Raw genomic sequence first — 24,533 nt, forward strand, 5'->3', positions numbered from 1 at the left:
GCTGTTGTGCTACGATGACTCGGGTTCCAGAACAAATAGGGTAAGATCCCTAAAACGTATGAGCTTCCATTCGACGATAGCCACCCGCATTTCACAATTCCTGCTATGTGATATACGACCTTGTATCTCAACTAATTCAATGGCATATTAATGTCATTGACAGATATTGAGTCGTACAAAACGGATATCTTCGGCAATGCTCTAAATTGAACCTAGCACAGCAGGATTCAGTTAAATGATTTGAATGCCGATGTGCTCATAGCAAGGTAGCATGTCCATTTCCTCATACCATTCTACTAAGTTGGCATAGATTAAGCTGAATCAATACCACGAAAAACTATTAGGAAAGGGGGGAGCAGTACATACCTAGGTACCTACCTATCTTTTGGTGGTGAGGTCGTATTCAGGGGTAACTGAGCAGAGTCACGAACTTATAAAAACCTCATTCATTATGTACCTCTAACATGATAGGTTAGGTACCCAAACGGATACCTCCCAATATTCCCTATTACACATTAAACCACAGACCCGCGATACGCCGCGCGCGGTCATACCCATCAACATCAACGTCAAGATAAAACCATTCCGGACTCACATTAATATGTACAGCCGTACAGTTAGGGTTCCAAGTGATCGTCCCTCTATCACCGGTCGCGAGTCTTTCGAAATCCCACTTGAGGCTCCCGACCACCAGCATCCATATTCCATAAGCGAGCCCCGCTACGGAGAATATGATGAGCAGGAAAAGATGCAAAGAGGCGATGGAACTACCGGATTTACTCTTCCTTGGATGCGATTCTTTGCTTGCCACTTCCTCGTCGTCGTCCCCTGAAAAGCAGCGGGAGAGTAGGAACAGGACGAGAGTAAACGGGTAAATGGCAATGCCGTAGAAAATAAGCACAGTGTATGCGACGGGGCTGTACCGACTTGTCGCGTCGACGTTGAAGTCTGGACTGGTGAAGAACCCCCTTTTGGAGCAGAGGGCCTCGGCGGAACATACAGACCTGCCGGGAGCGGACTCGATCTCAGACTGCACACAGTCGTACTTGTTGATGACATATGTCTCGCGTCCCCGTCCGGTCAGATTCGCCTGGATGTGGTAGAAGTCCCAGTGAACCCGCAAGGCGTAAATAGTCGCGCACCACTGCAAAAGTGCTATGGTATTCAGAACCCAAGACGCCACGCGCTTGGCCTTACGACCCTGTAAAGGGGACCAGCAAGACCAGGGGTGGAAGTTGATCCCGATGGCCAGTTTCCACGTAGAGATCCAGGCAACAAGCGACAACGGGCTCGCGGTCGTGCTATCGTGCGCCAGGGACCCCCATTCTACCATCCAAAACACCAAGGTGGCGACCGTATATACAACCGACGACCAATCCAAGAAACCGGGCCCCTTGCACCTTTTCGGGGGGTACGGGTCGCGTAGGTCCAGGAGGACGTTGATGGCGGTGATGTTGAGGTAGAACCATATGTCGAAAGGGGTGAGCCCGTAAGCGCTGTCTCGCGGCTTCGACGGCACGATCTTCCAGTTCTGGAGACACCTTGCGAATTCGCACCAGTACCCCGCGTTCGACGATGCCTTCCACCCGAAACGGTCCGCGCCCTCGGACTGTCGTCGGTCTAGAAAGTTACAGTTGGGCTGCAATGTGGAGTTCGTCTGGCACGCTTCGAAGCGGGTGTTCTTATATAAGTTGTACTCAGTCGGGCTGGGCGATGGCAGCGCGTTTCGTTTTATCAGGACGGTGAGTTGGTAGCTGAGAAGCAGGGCTTGTATAGCAACCGTCACCGCTAGGAGTATCCAGACGGTATATTTGATGAACTTGCGCCATCCCTCTGGTAGTTTGGCGATCCATTTAAGGCGTACATTGCAGGTCGGTTCCTCTACCACCAAGATATCCTCAGTTTGCCTTAACATACCATACTTAGTGCTGGCCATGCTGTGAACTAGTTACCCCTGGGAAGGTTAAAGAGAATAGCAGTAGAAAATAATGAATTAGGCTCTGAAGTACAGCATAAATAGAAAAAAAAAAATAAAAAAGAGATGTCTTCTTCTTAATTAACGCCTAATCATTCCCATGCGGCCTGAAGGTAGGTACCTAGAGACTAGGGTCTCCGTCTCGAGTCAACCTTACCGGGACCGACGACGAGAGCCATAACTGGAGCCAAGCCGTGATATCCCATAAATAAAGGCATTGATGGGCTGCTGAACAGCCATGACTACCTAACCTACTATGTATAGATATATGCAGCCAATTTCGGTAGCGTTATTAGCGTAAGAATATATACCCTAGAATAGAGCATGACTGCCCAGTCATATTACGTAGATGCAACCATATTTCATCAGCTACTTAGTCAGGCTGAATCTAAATGCCGTTTCGCAACAACAGCAATAACACCGTATGGTTACACCACGAAAAGGCTGGTCTGTCGAGACAACGCCAAAGGGGATAGCGGGTTTTCCTATTTGCCTTCTACGCATATCATGCCCGCGCGGTTGACGAGTGGCAACGTCGTGCATGTGTGGGGCATGCTTACATCTGGGATGAAATCCCTGTGTGATGCTTTCCAGCTTGTGGCAGCGATTAGCCAGCCTCGCGGCAAGATCTTCGGTATAGGGAAGGTGCATAAGACATGGGGTAGTAGGACCATAGCCAATCCAAAGAACCGTGGTGATTATAATCGTCCTAACCGCGTCTATGAGATGGGAACATGAGAGCAGAATGATACCCTGTCGAATAGGAAGATGGATTAATCTCTGCATTAGGTAAGGTAAGTATTTCAACCGTTGGGTCTGGCTAAGAAATGGGTTAATAGGTCTAGGTACAAGTAGGTAAGCAATTACATGGGGAAGTAATACTTTGACTCACGTTCCGCTTAAGGCTAGAATAGTCACCAGGATCGAGGGCGAGGACCCCATGTTATCAAAGCTGAACCGACATTAGCTTAGGTACATTAACATTAGCATATTCATTGCTAATGGCTGCCATTGGTTAGACCAAGGCGAGTACCATTGGAGGGAAGTCCAAGAGAAGTCCAAGCCGCAGCATTGTTCAGGGCGGTGCGAGTAGACGTTCCGCATTTTCGGCAGCTCTGCCGGAAAGAAACAATTCTTCGGCCCCGCTGTGGAACTACGAAAAGCGGCCCGGCAGACGGGGCCCGCCGGAATAAGTCAAGAGATATCTATGCGTACCTAGGAATTCTTTATTATGAGAAGCACACCTCCTAGACATACCTATCGCATATTTTGATAAAATCTGCTTTATACGCGAAGTCATCTCGCTACCAGGTATTTATACACAGCCCGTGGCAAACCTGTATATCAGAACATGCCTCTCTCACCTGTTAACGGATATGCCCATGAGACAAGACCCTTAGGTTATATCGAGCAACCTCTAAATCAAAGCGTTCGATGCTTCCACAATGTTTCAACATTTGGTACGACAATATATTTACAAATGTCTCTGTTGATTGCACTTCGACTAAGACCAAAACAACGTCTACTTATTACCTAGTTAAAGGTAAGCCCAAAGGCATAACCCATGTGCTTAAAGACTTTCTCTGGGCCTTTCATAATATATAACAGCATTATAAAAGAATTTCAATATATTCAAATCATAATTATCTCTAGGAACTTAGATAAGCGTAGTCTTGATATTACGAGCGCGAAAGTCGGGTCCAAGTAATATCCAACACTCAGTGATATCAGAAGACCAAACATGCGTAGCTAAAGGTGAGATTTTTTTTACTTGACTTTAATATGAAGTTTCTCTTTGAATCGCCAATGAGTACCTATGAACCTAAAGTAAGAACCGGATCCGCTCATTTCATTACTATTTATTCCTTTGATAATAGTCACTTATGAGCTGGACCTCAGGTATTACTTAACGTGCCCCTGATGGTATGAAGCCAAGACTCCAACCCACATTACGTACTAAAATTCAACGAGATAAGTTTACTTAAGTTAAGATCGAATTACCACGATCAAATCTCGTAAGGGGCGTCTCTCCTTGCCAATTGGACATGTCCACGTTCGGATCGGGCAGCAGTGCTGATTGGAAGCCACGTAACACGGCGGTGAGCAAGCGTGACGATAAGGCGTATAAAAGCAATAACAACGGTTCCAAGGAAATGAACTAGGTACCTAAAGTTCCATTGTGAATCATTCCAAATGCTATATCCTTTCAAGCTTGAATAATCTTCGTAGACAATTCTCAGCGGTCTAGGCCTTATAGAAGACAAGGCTTATGATTTAGGTGGAGATATTATTTTCGAATCTCTTGACGGCGCTTACCTACATCACGATGCTTCTTCGGAACGAACAGCCTAAGCCATTCATAGCAATTCTGTTTCTACATATCTTATTCCTATTAGCACCCTTTATCTCGGCATCCCCTATAACATCACCCTTACAACTGCCACCCGCTTCGGACTTTCCAGAGGGCGCGGAAATAACCCGCTCCCGAAGCAGTCATGGCAACGCCACGATAGAGAGAAGACAGATGTCGGAAGGCTCGTCGTGTGATGATTCCGAGGGCCAATGGAACTGCCTCACGAACCGGTGGCAGCGCTGTGCGGCGGGGCAGTGGAGCGCCGTGATGGACTGTGCTGCGGGCACGATATGTACGCCCTCAGGCTTGACGACCGATTTCTTCGTACAGTTTGAAAACGGGGCGGCCGGGCCGTCAACGAGTGATGGTACGCGGAGGTTTGAGCCGGGAGTTATGCGTTGGGTCTTCGTCTCCGTTCTAGGTGGTATAAGTGTCGTTCACGCTTTGACTTCCAGTTGAAGTATGCTTCATCTCAGGGGTATTAGGTGTAAGCGAAAAGCACCTAGTTTGAAGGTGTTAAGCTAAACCAAGCCCTTCAGCAGAGCGCCACGTGCCATTTATGGCCATATATTATATCCTAGACCACGTCTAGGAGGTGCCTATATATTCATGTCAGGTATATAAACCACCTACTAGGCATATACCAGAGAATCGCTCATGCTATAAACAGTTGGAATATTAAATATCATCCGCTCTATACAAAGCCCCCCTCTCCCCCCAAAACACTATCTAATAAATGTGCCATGTACTTCCGCAAAAGCTTCTCGCTTCGTTAATCATTGCCAATCTTCAAGAGTTCTTTCTACGCGGCGTTCTCCGGCTTCCGCGCGTAGACAACGCGCTGCGGCAGATACGCGTGGATCGTCCTGCTAGACCGGAGTTCTTTCCGGAAGGTCGCGAGGAATACCTGCATTTCCTCCAGCGAGCGACCCAGGACCGTGTTCCACATAAACATGACAAAACCTGTATTCGCGTGTTAGTTTAGTTTAGGTAGTCTTGCTAAACTTACGAAAGCAGAAGATTTTTTAAGAGAGGATAATATCACTCGCCTTCTAGGTCCTGCTCGAGAGTATACTGAGCCCACTGCCCAATCTCCTTCAGCTTCGGATCGGCCGGCCAGCTCCCCATAGGCACCTTGATATCCTTCACCGTCAGGTCCACGAAGCCCGCGGCCTCGATGCCTTTCCGCTGGATGTCGTCCGTGATGATGGTGAAGGTCTGGCCCAGCTTCTTGCCGCCCTCGGTGAACAGGTCGCGCCACATGTACATGGCGGAGTCGGGCTTCAGGGTGCCGTCGTCGCTGCGGTAGTCGGCCTCGACCTCGAAGCTCTCGATCCACCCGCCCGGCTTGAGCGCGCGGAACGCCTGCCGGAACAGCTTCGGCCAGTCCGACACGCTGCCCACCATGTACCGGATGTGCACGTAGTCGAAGCTGTTCGGCGCCCACGTCCACTCCTTCTCCAGGTCGTCGATCTCGAACTTCACGTTCGGCGGACACCACGTCGGCTGGATGGGCGATATGTCCGTTCCGATGACCTCGCAGTTCGGGTACTCGTCTCCCATGTCGCTAGAGCCTGGTTAGTTTTCCCCAATACAATACGATGTGGAATAACTTTATTACATTGCCCATAATCCTGCATAAGTGGTCAGCAGTGGGCCCAAATTCAGGGCAGAAAGATATTAACTCACCTGTAGCAGTACCAATGTCAAGTACTCTCTGGAGAATTTCAGTTAGATAAGTAAACTCTAGGACGGATTGATGTCGCCGCTTGCTTGCTTGCTTGCTTACTTCTATATCGTCCTTGAGCGGCGCCAGAAAAAGATTGCCGCCGAGACATAGGGTCAAGAAATGATGGCTAAGAGGGACATTAGAAGATTGATACCATTTCGGACCAGTGGCGGCTTACTTCATGTCCATAGCCTCATTTTGTCGCTCATCATTGGGTCCCCAGTACTTATCCGTTCCATGCTTGCCGCTGCTATACGTACGACCATTAAGCGTGCGGTATTGTAGGATACTCTCCGTCAGAGACGCTGTCGAGCTCGCACTATCGCCACCCATTAGGACTGATACTGTTATTTCCGGGTATGGCTATGCTAGGAGATAGCTTTTGCCGAGATTTTTTTATTATTCAGGGATTGGTCTATATCTCACTTATCACCTTCCCCTAGGGCAGAATCCCCATCAAAATCATCATCATCATCGCCCTCGTCCTTAGAGTAAAACAATCAGTCAGATATAAGCGTCATTGACTTTTTTTTTTTTTTTTTTTTTTTTTTTTTTTTTTTCAAATATGGTACGCCATTGAATGTGCTTAGATCTTCTTACATGTTGAGCAACCTCGATCGGTTGATCCGTTAAACCTGGCACTATACCCGGCGTCGAGGTTCCCACCGGTGGAGTAGCCAAGCCAGCTGATGGTCCAGGGGCGTCGGCGGTAGGGGAGACAGCAGCAGGTGGAGGAGAAGAAGGAGAAGAAGCGGCGGGCGCGGAGGCGGACTGGTCTTGATTGGCCATATTAGAAGATCGGTCGAAGACCTTAGATAAATATCTTGGTAGCTTCGAATGCATCGTTAAAAATGAGGAGAAGTGGGGGAGTTTAAATAGCGTAGCGTTCGTTAATTTTACGTACAAGACAAGCGGCAAGGAGGTAGGATTCGCGGGTTCGGGTTGGGATGGGAAACTGGCGGGACGGATCAAAGGACTAGTAGTCGGTATTGAATGTTACTCGCTAGCCAAGTCCCAACTAACAATTAATCTATTGACTTTAGGTAGTTAGGTCGTGGAATTAACTACACTGCTACACTACTACTACTACCTCCCTGCCTCCTAAACAGAGGACGGACCTAGTTTGGCAATGGAGTTTGTTAGAGGTAGTTGATTGGCCGTGGGAACATGGCTTGGGAATAATAATTTCTCCATATTAGCCAATAAATCATGCCATATAGGCTCATTGACAAGGGTTAGTATAGATCCAGATGTTACAACAAGGACCGAATACCTACCTTATCGAACCTCATCGCACTTTAGACTTGACGGGCGCCTTTCAGTCATACGAAAACGAAGTTCTAAAGAGACAAAAAGAGGGATTGTTTACTAGCATGCCATTCATATTGGGTTGTAACGTAAGTCGTTATAGGTGAAGAGCCTCACCTGCACCAAATAGCTAACAAGCAGGAAGCAGGTAGTCATTAATCCGCCCTCTCAATTAAAATACTGCACACAGTAAATTCAATAACCTATTACTTGTGAACAGTCTTTGTAGTCATAGTAGACGTAGGCAGCGATTTCCTCGACTGTCAAATTACCCCTTTACCCTGCTATAGATCGGTACCTCTATTCATCTTGCCTCCTCCGGAACCTCAGAGTTGTACAAACATCGCGGATACGGTGGAACGTAGGACTCGTCGAATTCTGCCTATCAAGTATCAACGCCAAGTCAGCACGAGCACACAAAGCACATTATATTCGCCTCCACGCCGGTATGATCTCCTACTTACGGCACCGGCGTTCGGAGACTTATACAGCACGGGGATGCACCTGAGGCCGTTGGTGAAGATGGTCCCGGCGCACGTCGCCTCGCGGATGGCGGACCCGACGCAGTCGTGCTGCGCGTCGCGCGGGTTCCAGTCGGGGTTGAAGTCGAACCGGAGGTTGATGCCCGGGGCCACGGCGACCCCGGCGGGCGTGACGGCCCAGCTAGCGAGGCCCGGTTGCGCCGGGGCGCGGCCTGTGTTGCAGTTGAAGAAGTCGGGCTGGCGGACGGCGCAGTTGCGCATCACCCGGGCCTTGAAGTTGTTACACCAAGACTCGGAGGACTGGCCGTTGCCGGAGAGCTTGCTGAATGGGGTTGAAGAGGAATGTTAGTTAGTATTAAATATGATTAAAGAAGAAGAAGAAAAAAAAAAACAATTTGGAATTGAAGTAACTAAGGGGTCTTCTCACATGTGGTATCGGAGCCGGTGGTATCGATATCCCCAGTTGTAGGAGTCGGCCTCGCAGTACTCCGTGCACTCGGAACTGACGACGCGGAAATAGGTCAGGGAATATGTGCACTCGTCGGCGTTGTCGTACTGCCAGTGCTCGTTGAACTGCCGAAACGTTGTTAAAGCTTCCTGAACTATGATCTTGAAACATGAAGCGGGGGATACATCCACGGAGTTGGGAAAGAAGTAGATGGAATGGGGGGGGGGGGGGGGGGGTTGGCTTCCACTTACACGTTCATCACCCGCTTCCACGTTGTTGAAGATAAGTGTGCCATTAGGAAGAGTTGTAGGTTGGACGTTATCGAGAGATGTAGTGTTCGAAAGACTGGCGTTGGTGCCTACCATAGGGATGGCGGCCGCTTTGGAAATGAGAGTTAGTAGGAGAATGACGAGAAAAGACATCATGATGTTGTAATATAATAAACTGTCTTTGCTTGAGGGAAAAGGTGTATTGGTGATGTAGAAATCTCTCTAGATGAAGAGAGGGGTTTTATGCTAGAAGTAAGCGCTGGCCTAGAAGAAATACGTGGACGGGAAGTTCGAGTAACCTAGCTGAAGCAAACCAGATGCATGTATGTAGGAGGTAGGTAGTTGTATGTATTTCCAATATTTGCGCTGCCTTAATCACACAGGCGGCGAAACGACTAATCGAGCAAACAGAAGGATATGCACCTCATCATGCACCTCACCTAGGCAGAAATTAGTTCACTCCTCCTCGGGTTCTAGTTACACAATAACTCACAGCGGAGATATGCCCCTTTTTATCTATGAAGCATCAAGTTGATTGAGCATCTTCATATAAGGTAGAGATAACCATACTGTATCTTTTCCACTTGCAAATAATGAAAGCAGCCGACATCAACCGCATATAAAAAGTCGAGTGCTCAAAAAAAAACATCCATTATCATAACCCATTTATTTATCCGTTGTAAATCGCTCTGGTCCGTTGTCAAACCCCATTCTACGCATCAGCCGCAGCGACCAGCTTCCCAACGACCATGTACTTGCTGTTGAACCTCTCCTCCCACCCCTGCAAGCTCTCCCACTCCTCGGGGCCGAACCCCTCAAGCTTGTCCAGCGGGCCGTCGAGGTCCTTGGTCAGCATCTCCTCGTCGAAGCTGTGGTACGCGAGGCCGCGCGTAGCATCCCTGCCGGCGAAGTTCTCGTACGGGCCGCCGGGGCCGTAGAAGTTCCGGCCGCTGGTGACGTCGAAGACGCGGCCGCGCACGGCGAGGTACACGGGCTTGCCGTCCTCGCCGTTGAAGTGCAGCAGGGTGCGCGGGGTGAAGGTCCGGAAGACGACGGCGGGCGGCTCGCGCGGAAAGGACACGGGCGGGGACGGCTTGTAGAGCAGGTAGGTCGTGTATAAGGTGATGAGGAGGAGAATGGCGTTGAGGGGCGTGACGAGACCGGTGCTAAATGGTTAGGTCAGCTCTGTTAATAAGTTGGGACTACGGCGACGGGGTGTTAGTTGGGTTTAAGTAGGCGGACGCACTAGATTTGAGACGGGTCTTTGGCGGCCTCTTGGGCCACGCGGTGGTTGACGAAGTCCATTGGGATAACCTCAAGTTTTAGTTTTAGCTTTGATAGTTATAAACTGTCGAAAGAAGGCGACGTCGTAGATTAGGTTAGGTAGTGACGGAGTTATAAGTACGACGTTGGAGAAGCTGCTTAGTAGAGATTAGAGATAAGTTGGAGATAATTCGCGGGCGGTTCGGCAGAGGTGGGGGGACTGCATTTCAATCGGAGACCGGACATATCACACCAATGGCTCGAGCTTCCATTACTTACCTTAGGTACCTAGGTACCTGGTATCTATTTTACAGAGGTACACTTACAGGTACCTATCATTCGAAGTTTGCTTAAACTTTCGGGTTGATGCGTCATTATATCCGTAAGAGATACTTAAACAATTCTAATGATCTCTTAACTATGCGATATTTCTAGCAATATAACTCGAGTAACTGAAAATATAGGTACCTACCTACCTAACCTAAAATATCTGTAAAGATTAGGTACCTACCTAGGGTTGTAACGGTATTCTTTGGGGTATTATAACTTCGTATCTATAATCTCACGGTTAACTCCCTAAGGATTGGTAGCGGCAATGCGTTTGCACTAATCGATATAAGCTAAACACGTAGGGCTGACCGGCAGACCGGTAGCCTAACTTCGAAATAACCTTCGAACACCACAAATATGTATAGGAAGTAGGCGTGTATTAATAACTGCGTGGAGAGCAGCGATGGATCCTTCCCGTACGATGGATCATGACGCGGCTGTACGACCTAGAATAACGAATTACAACATTAGTCAATCTTCATAATTGTTTCACAAGGATGGAGTTGCTTCCAACGTGACACCATCGAGTACTTGAAAAATATCTCTAGGTACTGCTGCTTCAGGGATATTATAGGTATTGTAGGTATTATAGGCATGTATTTTCTTTAAAGTTTAAAGTACCCGTACTAGCCAACCAGCCAACTTCGTTCCGGCGGCAATCACAATTTACATACCTACAAGTACGAAGTACACGGTAGGTACCTACCTAAAGTATTCAAACCTTTTCATCCACTTTGGGATGTCGCCAGGGCAAGAGAAACTAATACCTTAACAACAACATTCAACTTACAGCTTACAGCTTACAGTCCAGTTCGCAACAAAAGAGAATGTAGTACTAACGCTGACGGTGGGCACATCCCATCTATTATAGCACTCACCGACAATTGGAACTTATTTTTTTTTTATTTCTCTTTTTGGCGTTAAAACCATAAGCCCATAAGACAAGGAACGTGGCTCATTAAAATGAATGATTTTCTCCTATTTTTACTTAATTCTCCACGAACTTGTCTTGGTGTCGCCTCCCCGTCCAATTTTGTTGCGGCTCAGCCTCACTACCAATTGCCAACATTGAATCCAACATTGAATCTAGCAAGCATCCAGCCAGTAAAGTAGCCAGTCAAGCCCATCTCCCCGGCACCTTTGTGTTTCCTGTGCCGCAGCGGCTTAACCTCGAGACTTGCTGCCTGCGATCCGGAGGTAATCAGTTTAATAAGTTGAAAAAGAAAATCGACCATTACACATTTCGTCAAGCGTGCGCCTGTGTATTTTTTTTTTTTTTTTTTTTTGGTATTTCTTTGCCTACCTATTTTACATAATTCGGGGCTGCTCTCCCTTTTTTTTCTTGTCTCTCTCCTACGTTCTTTTGATTATTATTTGTCATAGTCCAGTTGATCCAAAACCGAGCTATCGATACCATTCCCACCGGCATTTTCCTCAAATTAGCAGGAAAAAAACATAGACAATGATCTGAGAAGGGAACGAGGATAGAACCTGTACCATGTTACGACGGATTATCCGTCCCGCACGAAGACTGCCGCTCTGGCTGATACTTACTGTCGCTGGACCTTTCATTTTCGAAGTCGTCGTACACCAATGGCAATATAGCGTATCCCGGCCGACAAGCGAGCTCGACGCACCCTTTTTCACCTCGTGCCAGGAGCCCGACGTCAGCGCAAAGCGAGAAAATGCTGCCTTGGTAATGCTTGCGCGGAATAAAGAACTAGAGAAGGCCAACAGAACCGCCACTTCGATAGAACAACAATTCAACAGATGGTTCAACTACCCTTACGTCTTCCTAAACGACGAGGAATGGGACCCCAGGTTCATAGAGGTGTTAAATACGACGACCCGAGGACTAGCTACCTTTGATGTCATACCACAGGCGCAATGGACGTTCCCAGAAGGCGTAGATATAAACGCAGCAAAGCAAAATATTAAGGAGCAAGGAGAAAGGGGTATTCCACATGCTGGGGAAGAAGGATACCATCATATGTGCCGTTTTTATTCAGGGTAAGTTCTTTTCCATATAGGAAAAGAGAGGGGCGAACGCAGCTCTCGGCGCATTTGGAATAACAACTCCAACTGACAAACTTCCAAAGTAAATTCTATCAGCTCGATGTATTGAAGAAGTACAAATGGTACTGGCGGCTCGAACCGGACGTCGATTTTACCTGCGCGATTACGTACGATCCCTTTGTACAGATGGCACGACATAAAAAGGTTTATGGGTTTACAATCGCGTTGTGGGAGGTGGGCAAGTCTTGTCCGGGTCTATTCCGTTCGATCGCCGATTGGAAGGAGATGATGGGCATTCCTACTAGCAGTCTCTGGAAGTCTACGGTGTCGGCCTCATGGATGCCGTACCCGTTCCGGCGATTCATGAGTTGGCTACCGAATCGCGATGCGTATGGCGACGAGTGGAATTTGTGTCATTACTGGAGCAATTTCGAGATTGCTGATATGGAATTCTTCCGAACAAAGGCGTACCAAGATCTGTTTGATTATTTAGATAAGAAGGGCGGGTTTTACTTTGAGCGTGTAAGTGTCTTTTTTGGGTCATACTTGCGATGGGATACCCAATTGGAGATGGTCTAACAGTATTGCAGTGGGGTGATGCAGCGGTACACTCTCTCGCTATAGCATTGCTTGCAGACCCTCGGAAAGTACATCATTTCGAAGATTTCGGATACCGACACGCTCTTTTATACCAATGTCCGGCTAATGCACCAGGCGGACAACTCCCAGAGTCCGAGCTACTTGGAAGTGAAACGTGGGCAGCAGAGGAGGATAACGGCATCGGGTGCCGTTGCAATTGTCCGGGGCCGTCGCCGAGGAACTTCGGATCATTCTGCTTAAACAAGTTGAAGCAGCCAACCACCGTGAGACGGCCACGGTTCGCGCCATTTCTATAGTATAGAATAGCGTGGCGGCCGTCTACGGTCGGCGCTATCAGCATTCTGGTAGTTTGTATCTACCGTTATTACTTTCTCTCGAATTTCCAATGGTCTCTTAATCGCATTGGATGCGTAACCGGGAAGAGCATAGCCTTGGCGCTTGTGGTGCTTTTGGCGTACGTGTACTTATATCAAACCATCTCAGGGGGAAAAGAGACGGGGAAAACTGGATACCACAGAGCAACTGTTTTATAGGCCTACCGAACTATGGGCGGTCGCGTTACGCACGCACGAATAACGGAAGTGAAATGCGGAGAAATGCATTCATAGGTGATGAGGATTGAGTTGATAGAAGAAGGTTTAACATATAGCATATATTATACCCAGGTAGCCCAGCCATTCAGGAAATACACCAAGTGCTGTTCCAATAAATGGGCTTAAATAGAAATATTGAATCAAGCGCTTTTGGATAGTTGCCAATATTAACATGTAGACATTCATTATAAATATGTTTTTAATAATTATTCTATGTACTAACTCGCTGGTAGTCAATGACCTACTTAACCGTACTCAAGTTGGGTTAGGATAGGTACCTGTCTAACAAACAACGCTTCTAATGCAACTATGACGCCAGCACCTGGGCATATATTACCTGATATACAAGATCATACACTCCCATATTCTATACTTCATACTCCTTATCGCATAAAAAGCCTTATTCCATACCGTACCCCTTTTCTATTTAAACTCTTTAATAATAGGCCCCTCCTCTTCCTCACAGCCCCAAAAAAACATCCGCATCCTCGCCAGATGATGCTCGGGGCCTAGTCGTCATCCTGGTACTTCGGGCCGGGGACGTTATGGTTGTGGTAATCCGGGAGCGCGACGTCGCCGGCGTCGAAACCAGGCACGGACGTGTTGCGGATCCACTCGGTCTCGACGCGGAAGAATATCCACACCCATCGGCGGAACACCTCGAGCAGCTCGACCGCAAAGATGGACCCTTCCCAGTCGGCCATGCGGCCCAGGTGCGGGCTCAGCTTCAGGCTCCACGTGCACCGCAGCAGCAGGTCCGCCGCGACGACGGCGTAGTACAGCGCCGGCGGCCCGACGTGCAGGCGCCGGCGGAGGCCGAAGCCTTTGAGGTCCGGGGAGCTGCGCGCTTGGGGGTCGAAGAGCGCTAGGTCCCAGTCCTTGGCGACGTCCCAGTAGAAGCTGTACAGGGAGTTGACGGCGCAGGCGACGACCCAGGCGCGGTAGTAGGCGGCGGGCGGGGGCTGGCCGCCGGTGGAGCTGCGCTGCAGCGTGCTGAAGACGATGACGGGGAACGCGGTGAAGTACTTGAGCGCGTTGGCCAGGTGCTGGCCGCCCCAGCCCGAGGCGTCGGTGATGCGGCCGCGGCGCACGCGGCCGTACTCGATGAGGCACTGGCGCAGACGGATGAGCGAAGGGACGGCCATGATCAAGGGGACGGCGAAGGTCCCGCCGCAGTTGCGGTCCGGACGCGCGGTGGCGCTCGCGCCCGCCTCGGACCGGAAGAACATGCACAGCGCGACGAACAGGTCGGCCAGCACCTTGGCGTAGCTGGTCAGGACGTCGGCCAGCAGGATATCGCCGAACTTGCCGTCCTTGGCCTCGGCGAGCCCGCCGACGCAGATGCGGCGGAGGGTGGCGCGCAGGCGGGCGCGGCCGCCGTGGGACAGGGACTTGAAGAAGGGCGGGGCGAAGGCGAGGAGGCCGAGCAGCGCGGCGAGGTACAGGAGCGGGAGCCAGTCCCAAGCCAGGACGAGGTCCGGGTCGCGGCGGGTGAAAGCCCAGAAGACGAGGAGGGCGAAGGCTAGGAAGGCGGAGAGCACGGTGGCGAGGCGGTAGGTCGAAAGGTGGTGCGTCGGGTGGTGCGGCGACGACCTGCCCGGGTACCGGATCAGCGAGGGCACGTCGATGCCGCACAGGTACAGGTAGTGCAGGTTGATGCCCCAGGCCCAGACCGCTGTTTTATTTTGTTTGGGGAGTTAGTCCAGTCTTCGAATTGAGGTGGGAAATACGACGAGTATAGATAGGTGGATATAGAGATAGATATACGGGTAGATAGATATGTTGGTATATGGAGTCACGAACCTAGCACGATTATAAAAGCGACGCGATACGGTAAGGGAAAGGTCAAGCTGAGAGAGTCGAGCTCCGGCTCAACTGCTGGATCACCGTCCATGGCGCTGCTGCGAGCTCTGGTATCCTAGCATCGAGACCTTAATTGCGCGACGAAAGTCCACCCGGACGCGAACAAGTGTCGCCGTGATCGAATTGGTATGATCCCGTGGTTGTAAACGTATATTCTTTTTTTATAAAACGTGGAGTGTGGATAATTAATGGTGGTGAATAGGAAAACGATAGAATAATTCGTAACTTGCCAGATAAGAGATAATTGATTGGCTTTTTTGGGGAATTGAAATTAGCATATTGGCGACGTCACCTTAGTGCGGTTACAAGGTTACCTACAGGCTACATGGAGGCTGGTAGGTTAAAGCTGTTAGGTAAAACCATCGACGCACTCCGGGCACTGTGGATCCTTGCCGCGCTAGTGTTAAAGCAAGCCGAAACACCCTGGTCAAATTAGCTTGTGGTAAAGGCTAGAACGGTTATCCAATCGCCGAGGTTCAGCTAATAACTTGCAGGTGCATTCGCCACAGGTATTAACAGCTTCAATCAAACCTAACCTTTATTTTAAACTTTTACAGCTTCAACATTCTTTACTGCACACACACACTGAAAACGCACCTTTAATTAATAATAACCTTCGATTGATATGCCATCTCTCGTATAGTCTTTCAACACCACAATGGCAACCGAAACGGCGCCACCGCCCTCCAACATTCCTCCCACCTCCTCCTCCTCCTCATCACCACCATCACCACCATCATCATCGTCTCCATCCGCATCCACATCTACCACGACGACCACCACCTCCTCCTCTCCATACCCCTACGCCTTCGCCCCCGACATAATCCGCGCCCACCAGAAGGACGCCTACTTCCAGGGCCTCCTGACGAACCAGCTATCCGAGCTTCACCGACGGCTCCTCGGCGCCCGGTCCGCGCACGCCTGGGCCTCCGAGTCCCGCACCCTCGCCGACCTCCTGTACCTCTCCCTCACCACCCTCGTCGGCAACCGCACCCTCGGCGAGGAGTACTGCGGCCTCGTCCAGGTCGAGTCCCCCTCCGGCGCCCTCCCGTCCCTCCGCCGCCGCGCCGCCTACATCGCCGGCAGCATCCTCGCCCCCTACGCCCTCTCCCGCTTCCTGCCCAAGATCCGCGCCCGCATCCGCGCTCGGCTGCAGCGGAACTTGGGCCTCCAGCCCGGCGACGGTAACGGTACCGCGGAAGAGGTATCCGCCAAGCTGAAAACCCAAAAACACCAACACAGGAAGACGATATCCTGGTCGTACAAGCTCCAGGCCTACCTCCTCACCCACCTCACCTCGCTCACGTCCCCCTCGCACGTCCACGCCGTCAGCCTCGCCCTCTTCTACTTCGGTGGGTCGTACTACGAGCTGGCGAAGCGCCTCGCCGGGCTAAGATACGTCTTCACCCGCAAGGCGCCGTCGCCCGAGTCCTCCTCCGACCGCGCCGCCGGCTACGAGCTCCTCGGCGTCCTGCTGGCCGTGCAGATGGCCGTCCAGGCGTACCTGCACGTGCGCGCGGCGCTGGCCTCGGCCTCCGACGCGCCCGACACCGCCGCCGCCCTCGAGGCCACGTCCTCGAGCGTCGAGCGGCCGAGGTCCGGCGGGATCCTCGCCGTGTCCCTGGACAACAACGCGTACTCGTCGAACAATGAGCTCCTGCTCGCCACGGCGGCGGGTTCGGCCCAAGGGGGCGGCGCCGGCGGCACGAGAATCGACATCCTGGCCGCGACGCACACCCCGCCGCCCCCCGGCGGCCCGAGCAACCCCCGGTACGACCTGGCGGACGACAGGGGCATGCGCTGGATCAAGGGCACCCAGCAGCGCAAGTGCACGCTGTGCCTCGAGGAGCTCAAGGACCCGTCCGCCACGCCGTGCGGCCACGTCTTCTGCTGGGCCTGCATCGGCGATTGGGTTCGCGAGAAGCCCGAGTGTCCGCTGTGTCGGCGCGAGGCGCTGGTCCAGCATATCCTGCCGCTGCAGGCTGTTTGAGCTTCGTAGAAATACCTACCATACACTACACACATGATGCACGTAAATATATAATAATATACATACCTAAGGTACCTAGTTGAGACGAATTCCTATTTATTATGTTCATTGCCTGTGTTTGGAAGAGGATAAAAGTAATATGCATAGCATAGGATGGCAATAGATATACCGTGGCGAAAAGGGGAAGAAAAGAGAAGAAAAAATACTTAAAAATGACGTTCATATATTGCAGACAAGTAGATAGGTATGCTCTAGATGTGATCGGAAATCTCTAACAGCCCTTCGTCGTCTCCATCACCCCCCCTTTCTCTCTCTTATCGTCTCATCCCTCCCAACCACATTACCTGCGTTGCCCATACTCAAACATTTGAGAAAAACAAACAAAGGGAATATAACATATAAACCCCCCATTGAAAAAAAAACACGTACAAGTAATGATGACAAGCCGATAGATGGATGGATGATAAAACCAAGTCCGTGCCGCATACCGCATACCGCATACCGGGTGTCGCGCGATCCGCTCCGTCCCTGCTTAATACCCGCCCGACCTTAGGTATTTTTCCTTACACGACCTTACACGAACCTCGTCTATAATTTGAGGCTTCAAGACCAGCTTCAGAAGCAGCCAGGTTTTCCGTACAAAAGTTCCGTACAAAAGTAAACCGGTAGCACACCCCCCAAGATTGTCCGTTTCCTTCTTTTCCCCCCTCCCCTGATGCCCCCGCCCCCCCGTTCCGCACGTTAGGTATCACATTAATTCCCGATAAACAAAAAAGCAAACCACCAAGTCAGAACGCCATTTTACTTCTTTTCTTCTTCTTTTCTTTGGTTTCGTTTGGACAATGAACGCTCAGACTTCGACTGAGAACAATACAATTTCTCCGCGGTCGTTACGACGCATCCGTAACGATCGCCAGAGCTCCTTCTCCTCCGTGGACTTGCCCAAGCTGGTACCTGATTCCGATCGTTCGCGGTGGAATCTCTTGAGAGCCTTGTTCATGCTGCAGCCCTTTTCGCTATCTGGGCCCTTGTTGCATAGGCTTAGGAATAGGTCGGATCTCGGTCGGTAAAGGATCATCTGGCCCGATTCTCCGTCCTTCTCATCACCCGACTTTGTCTTGTATTCGATTAGCTTAGGAGCTTTTTCGGAACTCGATCGGTGATGTCTCGACTTCTTCTCCTTCTTTTCCTTGTCGGACGAATGCTTTCGCTTCTTAGTCTTTGAAGTACCCGACATGAAAGCCTTAAGTCCATCGCTAAACGAATCCCGGCTGGATTTAGGTTTGTGAGACTTGTGCTTCGACTTCCTGATCGTTGGCGACTTCTCGGCGCCATCACCTCCGGAGTAATCAGGCGATGGGGGAAATTGGGACGGGCGCATCATACGGTTCAGACCTCCAGTCAAACCTGTATGCAATACGGGCGGGGCATCAGTCATTACTTCGTCACCATGCGCCGCTCCTAGTGCTAAGGGTCCAGGAGTCTCTATATGTAGTTGCTTGCGTTTTTTGGTCTTCTTTTCGTCGGTATCTTTCGACTTCTTTCGGTGTAACTTAGGTACTGGTGTCTCGAGCGCGTTGGTGGTGACAGGCCCAGTTCCGTAATGGACCATCTCCCCTTTGTCTGCCATATATCCTGTCGAGTCTACATAATCTTCCGTGGGTTTCTCGAAGCGGACAAGCTGTCGACCTCCAGTGGGCGGTGCAGGGTTATTGTAGTATTGGAGGTTGACATTGGAAACAGTTGGTGTATCCAGAAAATCGAAGACATTCACGTTAGGGTCGTCCGCGGCCGCAGGGGGTGGAGTAGGCGCTTCTGGTGGAAGCATTTGTCCGTTTTGGTCCTCGTGAACTAGATATTGCCGGTAATCTTGATATTCTTCCGTTGCGTCCTCGACGTATGCGTTATGAGCCATGGTTTCGGTTCCGCCGTTAGATGCGACGCCGTTGAATTTTTGCTTCTTAGGTTTGTACAGGGCACCTTGGTATTTTTGTTCTTCGGTCATGCAACTCTAGCAGGAATAGAGGCATTAGGTCTTATTTAGTTCGTACGGGAGAGATAAGATTTGCGACTTACACTGTGCGCACGATATTCAGTTCCGGGAAAATGTACCATACAATCAATGCAGGTAAACGAAGCGCCGTAACAACGATTTCTGTGTGGGTCGAGCTTCTTTTTGGTTAAAACATCGCCACAAGCCTGTGGGTAGAAGATATCGAGTTAGAATGATATAAAATCCAATGCGAAAAGATAGTTGGTTTAAAAGATGCGATGAAGGGATACGAAGAATGCAATTGGTTTCAGGGGGGCGTGTGTTTTATCTGGTTGGAGGGGCAGATGGGGGTGGACGAGATCAGGAGATAGAGACGGAGAGGCGGTTCCCAATATTATGGGGTAAATATAAACAAGGGGGGTACGAGTAGGTGGGTGTGAAGGGGTGTGAAGGATGATGGATGGTCAATGCCCAGGTGATTTATTGGCTCTGTGTGGTGGGATGTCTGGTAGATGTATGGATATGTATGGTGATCAGGAGGGATGGCGAAAGAGATCTGAAGGGCTTGAAGGGGGGGCAGCGCAACGCGAAACGTCGTGTGTTGCTTGAAAGGGAAAGGGGACGAAAGGGAGTGCTGGAAGACACCAGAAAAGAAGGGCTGAGCGTGATGGGTAGTGATAGGCAAAGGGCCGTGATGTCAGGCACACAGGCAAAACTTGGTGGTCATTTGGGTCCTTTGGAGCCTTTGGGGGCGCCTGGGAAGGGGGGTTTAAAATGATGGAATTGGTAATATTACCTCACACGAGAAGGAAACCATGTTTCTAACTGGTTGAACTGGCCTAACTGGTCTAGAATCGATGTGCTGTCGGATATGTAAGATGCTGATTGGCGCGCAGCTGCACGATTTCGTGCGCGTAGCTTCGCTGTGAGTGGTCGGGTGTTAAATTTGTTGATATTTTCTGTTTTGCTTCTTATTTTTCTTAGCGACTGCAGATGCAAAGCAAAAGAAGGCAGTGCAATGTAAGTAAGATAACTGCAAAATAGCAGAATGGGCGAAATCGGATCGAGAATCCAACGCTGATAGGACCAAGAGACAACAAGGCCAAGAGAGAGAAAACCCGGGCAATCAGACTGTGGAATTCCAGACTCGGGAACGATATAGTAATAACGATAGACGGCGCGTTCCTTTGCCCGTCTGGCCCGTATGACAGGATTACTATGGATTTTGTATGGATTGTAATGTCTCCCCGGTTTCAAGGTGCCACACTCCCCGTTGGAACAACAACGCTTCCAAGTATTTTTTGTCTTATTTGTCCTTCACCAAGTCGTACAATCGGGGACAATCAAGTATCACTATTCTGTTCTCTTCTTAGATAACGATGGTAGATACCCTCGTACCAGCAAAGAAAACTGGACGCGCGTTGTTCAGATTCTCTGACGACTAACAACCCCAAAGCTCCAATCGGGGGGCCGAAAGTAATATTATTAGAACAGCGGGCGATCTCGTCCGGGGTAACAATTTGCAAAGCTGACCTATGAGAGAGGATCGCGGGAAAGGAATTAAAAGGAACTAGAGGGCGGAGTTGATCAGGAGCAAGAATTGGAGTATACCGAGTTTAAGAGAGAAAAAAAATCCCAACAAGAATTTTTATCTTGCGACCCGACAATGGGGGTTTCCAGATTCTCGTGACGATGAAAAATTTTAAGAGGACCTCGGGTGTGCAAATGTGCAAGTGTGCAAGTGTGTAATGCAAAAATTACATTGAAGTTTTTTGCGTTGGGCGCCGTTGCGTTATGCGGTGCGGGTCTTCTTAATCGGGGAGTCAGTCCGCAGTCGGTTACCGAAGCGGGGCAGCTGTCAACAGGCGCTACAGCTGCGATAATGTTCAGGTGTTGCTAGGATAATCTTTAGCATTGGGAAGTAACGAACATGTTGATTCGCTATACCACGGCCAAGCAACGCTTACGGATAGGTAGCATACCTACCTCATAGTACAGCATTAGGTACATGCAACTAAGGTAAGGTACCTATTCCCCGGGGATACCTTGGATGCCTTACGTGCATACAAACATTAGGTACAGACATACATCATACATACATCCCTAGGTACCCAATGTTATTTACCCAAAGGCAGGACATTACCTCATGTTGGTACTACCTCAGGGTTAGTACCTAGGTAGGTATCAGGTATTAATTGAAGTACCTATTAAGCATTGATGCTTATTCTAGAATTAACATGTAACAGAGTAGAGCCGACATACGCATAACGTTCGTCATTTGCGAGGGCTTCACGCATGTAACCATACGAACAAGGTAGGTCGATAAGTTGACCCATGCTTTTTGGTATTGTTCTAAGGGACAAGATACCTATTTTTACTATGTAAGTTGGTAGTTGGTAGGATTTAAGAATAGCCGACTCTCATACTGATACTACCTACTAACTAACAACCTAGGTTACTTGTAAACAGGTACGCAAAGATAGGTCAGGAACGGGACGGCATTGGAAAAGTTACCTAATCAACCAATAGTGGTTCGACTTAGCGTCTTCTGTTTCTATCCAAAACCGTCGCGGCCGCTAAACAATTTAAGGAAGGCAAGTTTCAACGTTATGATTCTATAATTATTCGGTCTCGTGATCAATGTAGATCACGAATCCCTTATGCAGCAATACTTTTTTATATAGTACGAGAACATCAATTCCCTAGATATAATTGCATACCTACCTAAGTTACTTTTTTCCAATAAAACTGAATTGCCCTACCAATGGCTTATAAAAGGTATATTGACAAGCCAAGCGGTGAAAGAAGGAAGATAGAAATGATCCATCGGCCCAGACTCATCGGCCCAGACTTAGAAATATCGGTAATTACGTGAGATACCTTACACGAGTTTTGTGATCATAAGACCGCCTGGTTTAAAAAAAGACGATAAGAGAAAGGCGAAGGCAGCAGTTTTCAAAGCGGTGATGGACCGCCTCAAAAGTCTAAAAAACTCCTAAAAGCTCCTAAAGACTCAATGGTTAGGTAAGGTCTAGGTAAGATATAGTTAGCATGTAACGATGTATTTTCGGATTTCGAAGCTAGCGAAACCTTGCCAGGTTTAGTTGCGGTTTAGCTACGGTTTAGCCACCCAGCTACCCTAAATCTATGCTCTGAGCCCTGCTAACCCTGCTCTGTGCCTCCCCCGGAGACAAGCTTTGACCGTGGTTCGTGGGTGTTTGAGATTTCTCTAACCGATTAAAATCAGCCAAAAAGTCTTTTCAAAACCTTAGGTACCAAAAGAACTAACCAAAATACCCCCTGCCCGATATTCCCATCATCAATTCCCAAAGGTCCCAAATTCCGCAAGTCGAAGACCCTCCGCTCCACAACGATCGTACACGAGCCCTCCCTAGGTCCCTACTTTTGTGCGTTTCATGTATTCTGGCCAATACCGTACATAATAGTTTAAGCAGTTATTTCATATCTTTTCTTCCTTCTTCTCTCTCTCTCTTTTCCCCTTGATGAAAAAAAGAAAAAAGTAGAAAAATAGAAAAAGTCCGGGCTGCTTTAGTTAGGCCATGTCTCCTCCCGGAGCATCATCGTCACATCTGAGCTATCTGGAGCAGGCCGTCTCGCTCCTCTATACCGTGGCCGCTTATATGCGTTTGCCAGCTTTAGCCTCCACGGTATGCCTTCACGCTCATCTTCATTCCAGTCTTCGGCATCCACCTCGTCTACCTCCAAGTTCGTCCGGGCATGTCGAAACACACAGAGCGCCATTGCCAAACAGTGCCGAGCCGCAGCCGAGCTAACAAATGTCACTCAGGGTGTCGCCGCCGTCCTAACTACCCTATTATACTTCAAGCAAAAGTGAGCAAACCCGGTGCTCTGTCATTGTTTGTTAAGAGAAAGCTAATCATCCTAACTCACCCCTCCCCCTTACAGAGCCCTGATCTACCCGTCTCACATGCCCCAGAATGCTCGAACTAATGTACCTCGACCTTCGCAATTTGGTATCAAGGATTTCGAGGAATTGGTAATACCTACTAACGATGGCGAGAAACTGTCGGCGTTTTATATACGCGGCCCAAAAGGCGGCCGTCATTCCAAATGTACTATTTTAATGTTCCATGGCAATGCTGGCAACATCGGACATCGATTGCCCATAGCCCGCATGCTCATCAACTACATCGGCTGTAATGTCTTTATGCTGGAGTATCGGGGTTATGGCTTGTCAACCGGAGAGCCGGATGAGAAAGGAATTACCATCGACGCCCAGACCGCCTTAGACTATCTACGAAATCGAGCCGAAACAAGCACCCATAAGCTTGTTATTTACGGGCAGAGTTTAGGAGGCGCCGTCAGTATCAAATTGGTAGCGAAAAACCAACATGCGGGAGACATAGTTGGCTTGATATTGGAGAACACATTTCTCTCCATGCGATCGTTGATTCCATCCGTTATACCGCCGGCGAAGTATTTGACCATGCTGTGTCACCAAGTCTGGCCAAGCGAGTCCATTCTGCCGTCCATAACAGAAGTTCCTATCTTATTTTTAAGTGGTCTCCAAGACGAGATCGTCCCGTAAGTTAACCCTATTCATATTGTCACACTTCGTATAAGAAAGAGAGAAAAAAACCACCAAATGATGATCTAAAACAACCATCCACAAAACCTGAGCTCCCTTCCGAGCGCGGATTAAAAATATTGTTCCTGATAATACAGCCACTCCACGCGGCAGACTTGGCATGTCTCAGTTGAAGAGCTCAGCTGATTTGTTGGCTAACGTCACATGTCTCCAGACCGTCCCACATGAGGAAGCTATACGAATTAGCTACTACACCCACCAAGATATGGAAGCCGTTGCCGGGTGGTGACCATAATTCCAGCGTATTAGAGGAGGGATACTTCGAGGCTATATCGGATTTCGTGTCCAACAACGCCGGTGAGGCGAAATCATAATAAATAATTAATTACGACAGATGATGCATCAATCAATAACTTCCGGACGATCAGCCAAGGTTTATTAGGTATTTGGTTTTTTCCGTCGAAAACCAATATATTCCTTTTTCATCGTTTATACCTTGAGATACCCACCCCCCTACCTTCACGTCAGACTACGTGATGAGGTCTAAGCCTATAAGATATAGAATATAGCACGTTGATATTCCTTACGCATGACGGGCGAGTAGTGTTTTTTTGGGTCATCTGGAATTGGTAAATGAAATGCGTCAATGCGGATTAAATGATAGAACATCTCGTAAGGCCTTTAATGATTTGTGTTCCGGAGATGGAAGCGACCCAGATTTCGCAGGATTCCGTCAGCAAAACAAACAAAC

At 49.2% G+C, this 24,533-nt stretch overlaps 11 protein-coding genes across 11 annotated transcripts; 4 read left to right on the forward strand and 7 right to left on the reverse strand.

The window, feature by feature from the left end:
• Window positions 1–508: 508 nt before the first annotated feature.
• F4812DRAFT_461458 (uncharacterized protein) lies at window positions 509–1,936 on the reverse strand (the record flags this gene model as incomplete). Its single annotated transcript, XM_047937868.1, has 1 exon — window positions 509–1,936. The coding sequence occupies one exon, from the start codon at window positions 1,934–1,936 to the stop codon at window positions 509–511; it is 1,428 nt and encodes a 475-aa protein (XP_047788084.1).
• A 351-nt stretch (window positions 1,937–2,287) lies between these two features.
• F4812DRAFT_437517 (uncharacterized protein) lies at window positions 2,288–3,229 on the reverse strand (the record flags this gene model as incomplete). Its single annotated transcript, XM_047934932.1, has 2 exons — window positions 2,890–3,229; window positions 2,288–2,830 (listed from the first exon to the last, which is right to left on the reverse strand). A coding segment is annotated over exon 2 (413 nt), but the record flags the coding sequence as incomplete, so codon positions are not given.
• Window positions 3,230–4,153: 924 nt separating this feature from the next.
• On the forward strand, window positions 4,154–5,082 carry F4812DRAFT_437519 (uncharacterized protein). The gene has a single exon (XM_047934933.1). It carries the CDS (start codon window positions 4,302–4,304, stop codon window positions 4,785–4,787), a length of 486 nt encoding a protein of 161 aa, XP_047788086.1. The 5' UTR covers window positions 4,154–4,301; the 3' UTR covers window positions 4,788–5,082.
• F4812DRAFT_111448 (S-adenosyl-L-methionine-dependent methyltransferase) lies at window positions 4,959–7,214 on the reverse strand. Its single transcript, XM_047929343.1, has 8 exons — window positions 6,658–7,214; window positions 6,484–6,542; window positions 6,236–6,376; window positions 6,118–6,184; window positions 6,018–6,045; window positions 5,950–5,962; window positions 5,378–5,895; window positions 4,959–5,291 (listed from the first exon to the last, which is right to left on the reverse strand). The coding sequence occupies exons 1-8, from the start codon at window positions 6,898–6,900 to the stop codon at window positions 5,131–5,133; spliced, it is 1,230 nt and encodes a 409-aa protein (XP_047788087.1). The 5' UTR covers window positions 6,901–7,214; the 3' UTR covers window positions 4,959–5,130.
• Window positions 7,215–7,570: 356 nt separating this feature from the next.
• F4812DRAFT_111495 (uncharacterized protein) lies at window positions 7,571–8,971 on the reverse strand. Its single transcript, XM_047929344.1, has 4 exons — window positions 8,547–8,971; window positions 8,275–8,420; window positions 7,830–8,169; window positions 7,571–7,747 (listed from the first exon to the last, which is right to left on the reverse strand). Exons 1-4 carry the CDS (start codon window positions 8,718–8,720, stop codon window positions 7,670–7,672), a joined length of 738 nt encoding a protein of 245 aa, XP_047788088.1. The 5' UTR covers window positions 8,721–8,971; the 3' UTR covers window positions 7,571–7,669.
• Window positions 8,972–9,062: 91 nt separating this feature from the next.
• Window positions 9,063–10,333, reverse strand: F4812DRAFT_111514 (cytochrome b5). Its single transcript, XM_047929345.1, has 3 exons — window positions 10,300–10,333; window positions 9,811–9,982; window positions 9,063–9,730 (listed from the first exon to the last, which is right to left on the reverse strand). Exons 2-3 carry the CDS (start codon window positions 9,867–9,869, stop codon window positions 9,277–9,279), a joined length of 513 nt encoding a protein of 170 aa, XP_047788089.1. The 5' UTR covers window positions 9,870–9,982; window positions 10,300–10,333; the 3' UTR covers window positions 9,063–9,276.
• Window positions 10,334–11,524: 1,191 nt separating this feature from the next.
• On the forward strand, window positions 11,525–13,472 carry F4812DRAFT_111592 (glycosyltransferase family 15 protein). Its single transcript, XM_047929346.1, has 3 exons — window positions 11,525–12,167; window positions 12,257–12,695; window positions 12,764–13,472. The coding sequence occupies exons 1-3, from the start codon at window positions 11,656–11,658 to the stop codon at window positions 13,067–13,069; spliced, it is 1,257 nt and encodes a 418-aa protein (XP_047788090.1). The 5' UTR covers window positions 11,525–11,655; the 3' UTR covers window positions 13,070–13,472.
• Window positions 13,473–13,534: 62 nt separating this feature from the next.
• F4812DRAFT_111603 (EXS-domain-containing protein) lies at window positions 13,535–15,516 on the reverse strand. Its single transcript, XM_047929347.1, has 2 exons — window positions 15,170–15,516; window positions 13,535–15,041 (listed from the first exon to the last, which is right to left on the reverse strand). Exons 1-2 carry the CDS (start codon window positions 15,258–15,260, stop codon window positions 13,876–13,878), a joined length of 1,257 nt encoding a protein of 418 aa, XP_047788091.1. The 5' UTR covers window positions 15,261–15,516; the 3' UTR covers window positions 13,535–13,875.
• Window positions 15,517–15,737: 221 nt separating this feature from the next.
• On the forward strand, window positions 15,738–17,232 carry F4812DRAFT_111621 (Pex12 amino terminal region-domain-containing protein). Its single transcript, XM_047929348.1, has one exon. It carries the CDS (start codon window positions 15,888–15,890, stop codon window positions 17,217–17,219), a length of 1,332 nt encoding a protein of 443 aa, XP_047788092.1. The 5' UTR covers window positions 15,738–15,887; the 3' UTR covers window positions 17,220–17,232.
• A 524-nt stretch (window positions 17,233–17,756) lies between these two features.
• Window positions 17,757–19,277, reverse strand: F4812DRAFT_111623 (uncharacterized protein). Its single transcript, XM_047929349.1, has one exon. The coding sequence runs from the start codon at window positions 19,222–19,224 to the stop codon at window positions 18,070–18,072; it is 1,155 nt and encodes a 384-aa protein (XP_047788093.1). The 5' UTR covers window positions 19,225–19,277; the 3' UTR covers window positions 17,757–18,069.
• Window positions 19,278–22,772: 3,495 nt separating this feature from the next.
• On the forward strand, window positions 22,773–24,156 carry F4812DRAFT_461467 (alpha/beta-hydrolase; the record flags this gene model as incomplete). Its single annotated transcript, XM_047937869.1, has 4 exons — window positions 22,773–22,880; window positions 23,021–23,064; window positions 23,140–23,778; window positions 23,997–24,156. The coding sequence occupies 4 exons, from the start codon at window positions 22,773–22,775 to the stop codon at window positions 24,154–24,156; spliced, it is 951 nt and encodes a 316-aa protein (XP_047788094.1).
• Window positions 24,157–24,533: the final 377 nt, after the last annotated feature.

This window comes from Daldinia caldariorum (assembly GCF_022478825.1).
Source record: "Daldinia caldariorum strain CBS 122874 unplaced genomic scaffold F4812scaffold_14, whole genome shotgun sequence".
In the NCBI taxonomy this organism is placed as follows: domain Eukaryota; kingdom Fungi; phylum Ascomycota; class Sordariomycetes; order Xylariales; family Hypoxylaceae; genus Daldinia; species Daldinia caldariorum.

What these genes read in the sequence shown, in the direction of transcription:
- F4812DRAFT_111514 (XM_047929345.1), bottom strand. Translation starts at nt 9,869, where the DNA reads ATGGACTTCGTCAACCACCGCGTGGCCCAAGAGGCCGCCAAAGACCCG. An exon ending in AAAGACCCGTCTCAAATCTA is followed by an intron (nt 9,731 to 9,810) that starts GTGCGTCCGCCT and finishes CTAACCATTTAG; the next exon opens with CACCGGTCTCGTCACGCCCC.
- F4812DRAFT_111495 (XM_047929344.1), bottom strand. Translation starts at nt 8,720, where the DNA reads ATGATGTCTTTTCTCGTCATTCTCCTACTAACTCTCATTTCCAAAGCG. An exon ending in TGGAAGCGGGTGATGAACGT is followed by an intron (nt 8,421 to 8,546) that starts GTAAGTGGAAGC and finishes ACGTTTCGGCAG; the next exon opens with TTCAACGAGCACTGGCAGTA. An exon ending in CACCGGCTCCGATACCACAT is followed by an intron (nt 8,170 to 8,274) that starts GTGAGAAGACCC and finishes AACCCCATTCAG; the next exon opens with CAAGCTCTCCGGCAACGGCC.
- F4812DRAFT_111621 (XM_047929348.1), top strand. Translation starts at nt 15,888, where the DNA reads ATGGCAACCGAAACGGCGCCACCGCCCTCCAACATTCCTCCCACCTCC.
- F4812DRAFT_111603 (XM_047929347.1), bottom strand. Translation starts at nt 15,260, where the DNA reads ATGGACGGTGATCCAGCAGTTGAGCCGGAGCTCGACTCTCTCAGCTTG. An exon ending in CGCTTTTATAATCGTGCTAG is followed by an intron (nt 15,042 to 15,169) that starts GTTCGTGACTCC and finishes AAAATAAAACAG; the next exon opens with CGGTCTGGGCCTGGGGCATC.
- F4812DRAFT_111448 (XM_047929343.1), bottom strand. Translation starts at nt 6,900, where the DNA reads ATGCATTCGAAGCTACCAAGATATTTATCTAAGGTCTTCGACCGATCT. An exon ending in CGATCGAGGTTGCTCAACAT is followed by an intron (nt 6,543 to 6,657) that starts GTAAGAAGATCT and finishes TTTTACTCTAAG; the next exon opens with GACGAGGGCGATGATGATGA. An exon ending in GCCCTAGGGGAAGGTGATAA is followed by an intron (nt 6,377 to 6,483) that starts GTGAGATATAGA and finishes GGGTGGCGATAG; the next exon opens with TGCGAGCTCGACAGCGTCTC.
- F4812DRAFT_437519 (XM_047934933.1), top strand. Translation starts at nt 4,302, where the DNA reads ATGCTTCTTCGGAACGAACAGCCTAAGCCATTCATAGCAATTCTGTTT.
- F4812DRAFT_111623 (XM_047929349.1), bottom strand. Translation starts at nt 19,224, where the DNA reads ATGACCGAAGAACAAAAATACCAAGGTGCCCTGTACAAACCTAAGAAG.
- F4812DRAFT_111592 (XM_047929346.1), top strand. Translation starts at nt 11,656, where the DNA reads ATGTTACGACGGATTATCCGTCCCGCACGAAGACTGCCGCTCTGGCTG. An exon ending in ATGTGCCGTTTTTATTCAGG is followed by an intron (nt 12,168 to 12,256) that starts GTAAGTTCTTTT and finishes AAACTTCCAAAG; the next exon opens with TAAATTCTATCAGCTCGATG. An exon ending in GCGGGTTTTACTTTGAGCGT is followed by an intron (nt 12,696 to 12,763) that starts GTAAGTGTCTTT and finishes ACAGTATTGCAG; the next exon opens with TGGGGTGATGCAGCGGTACA.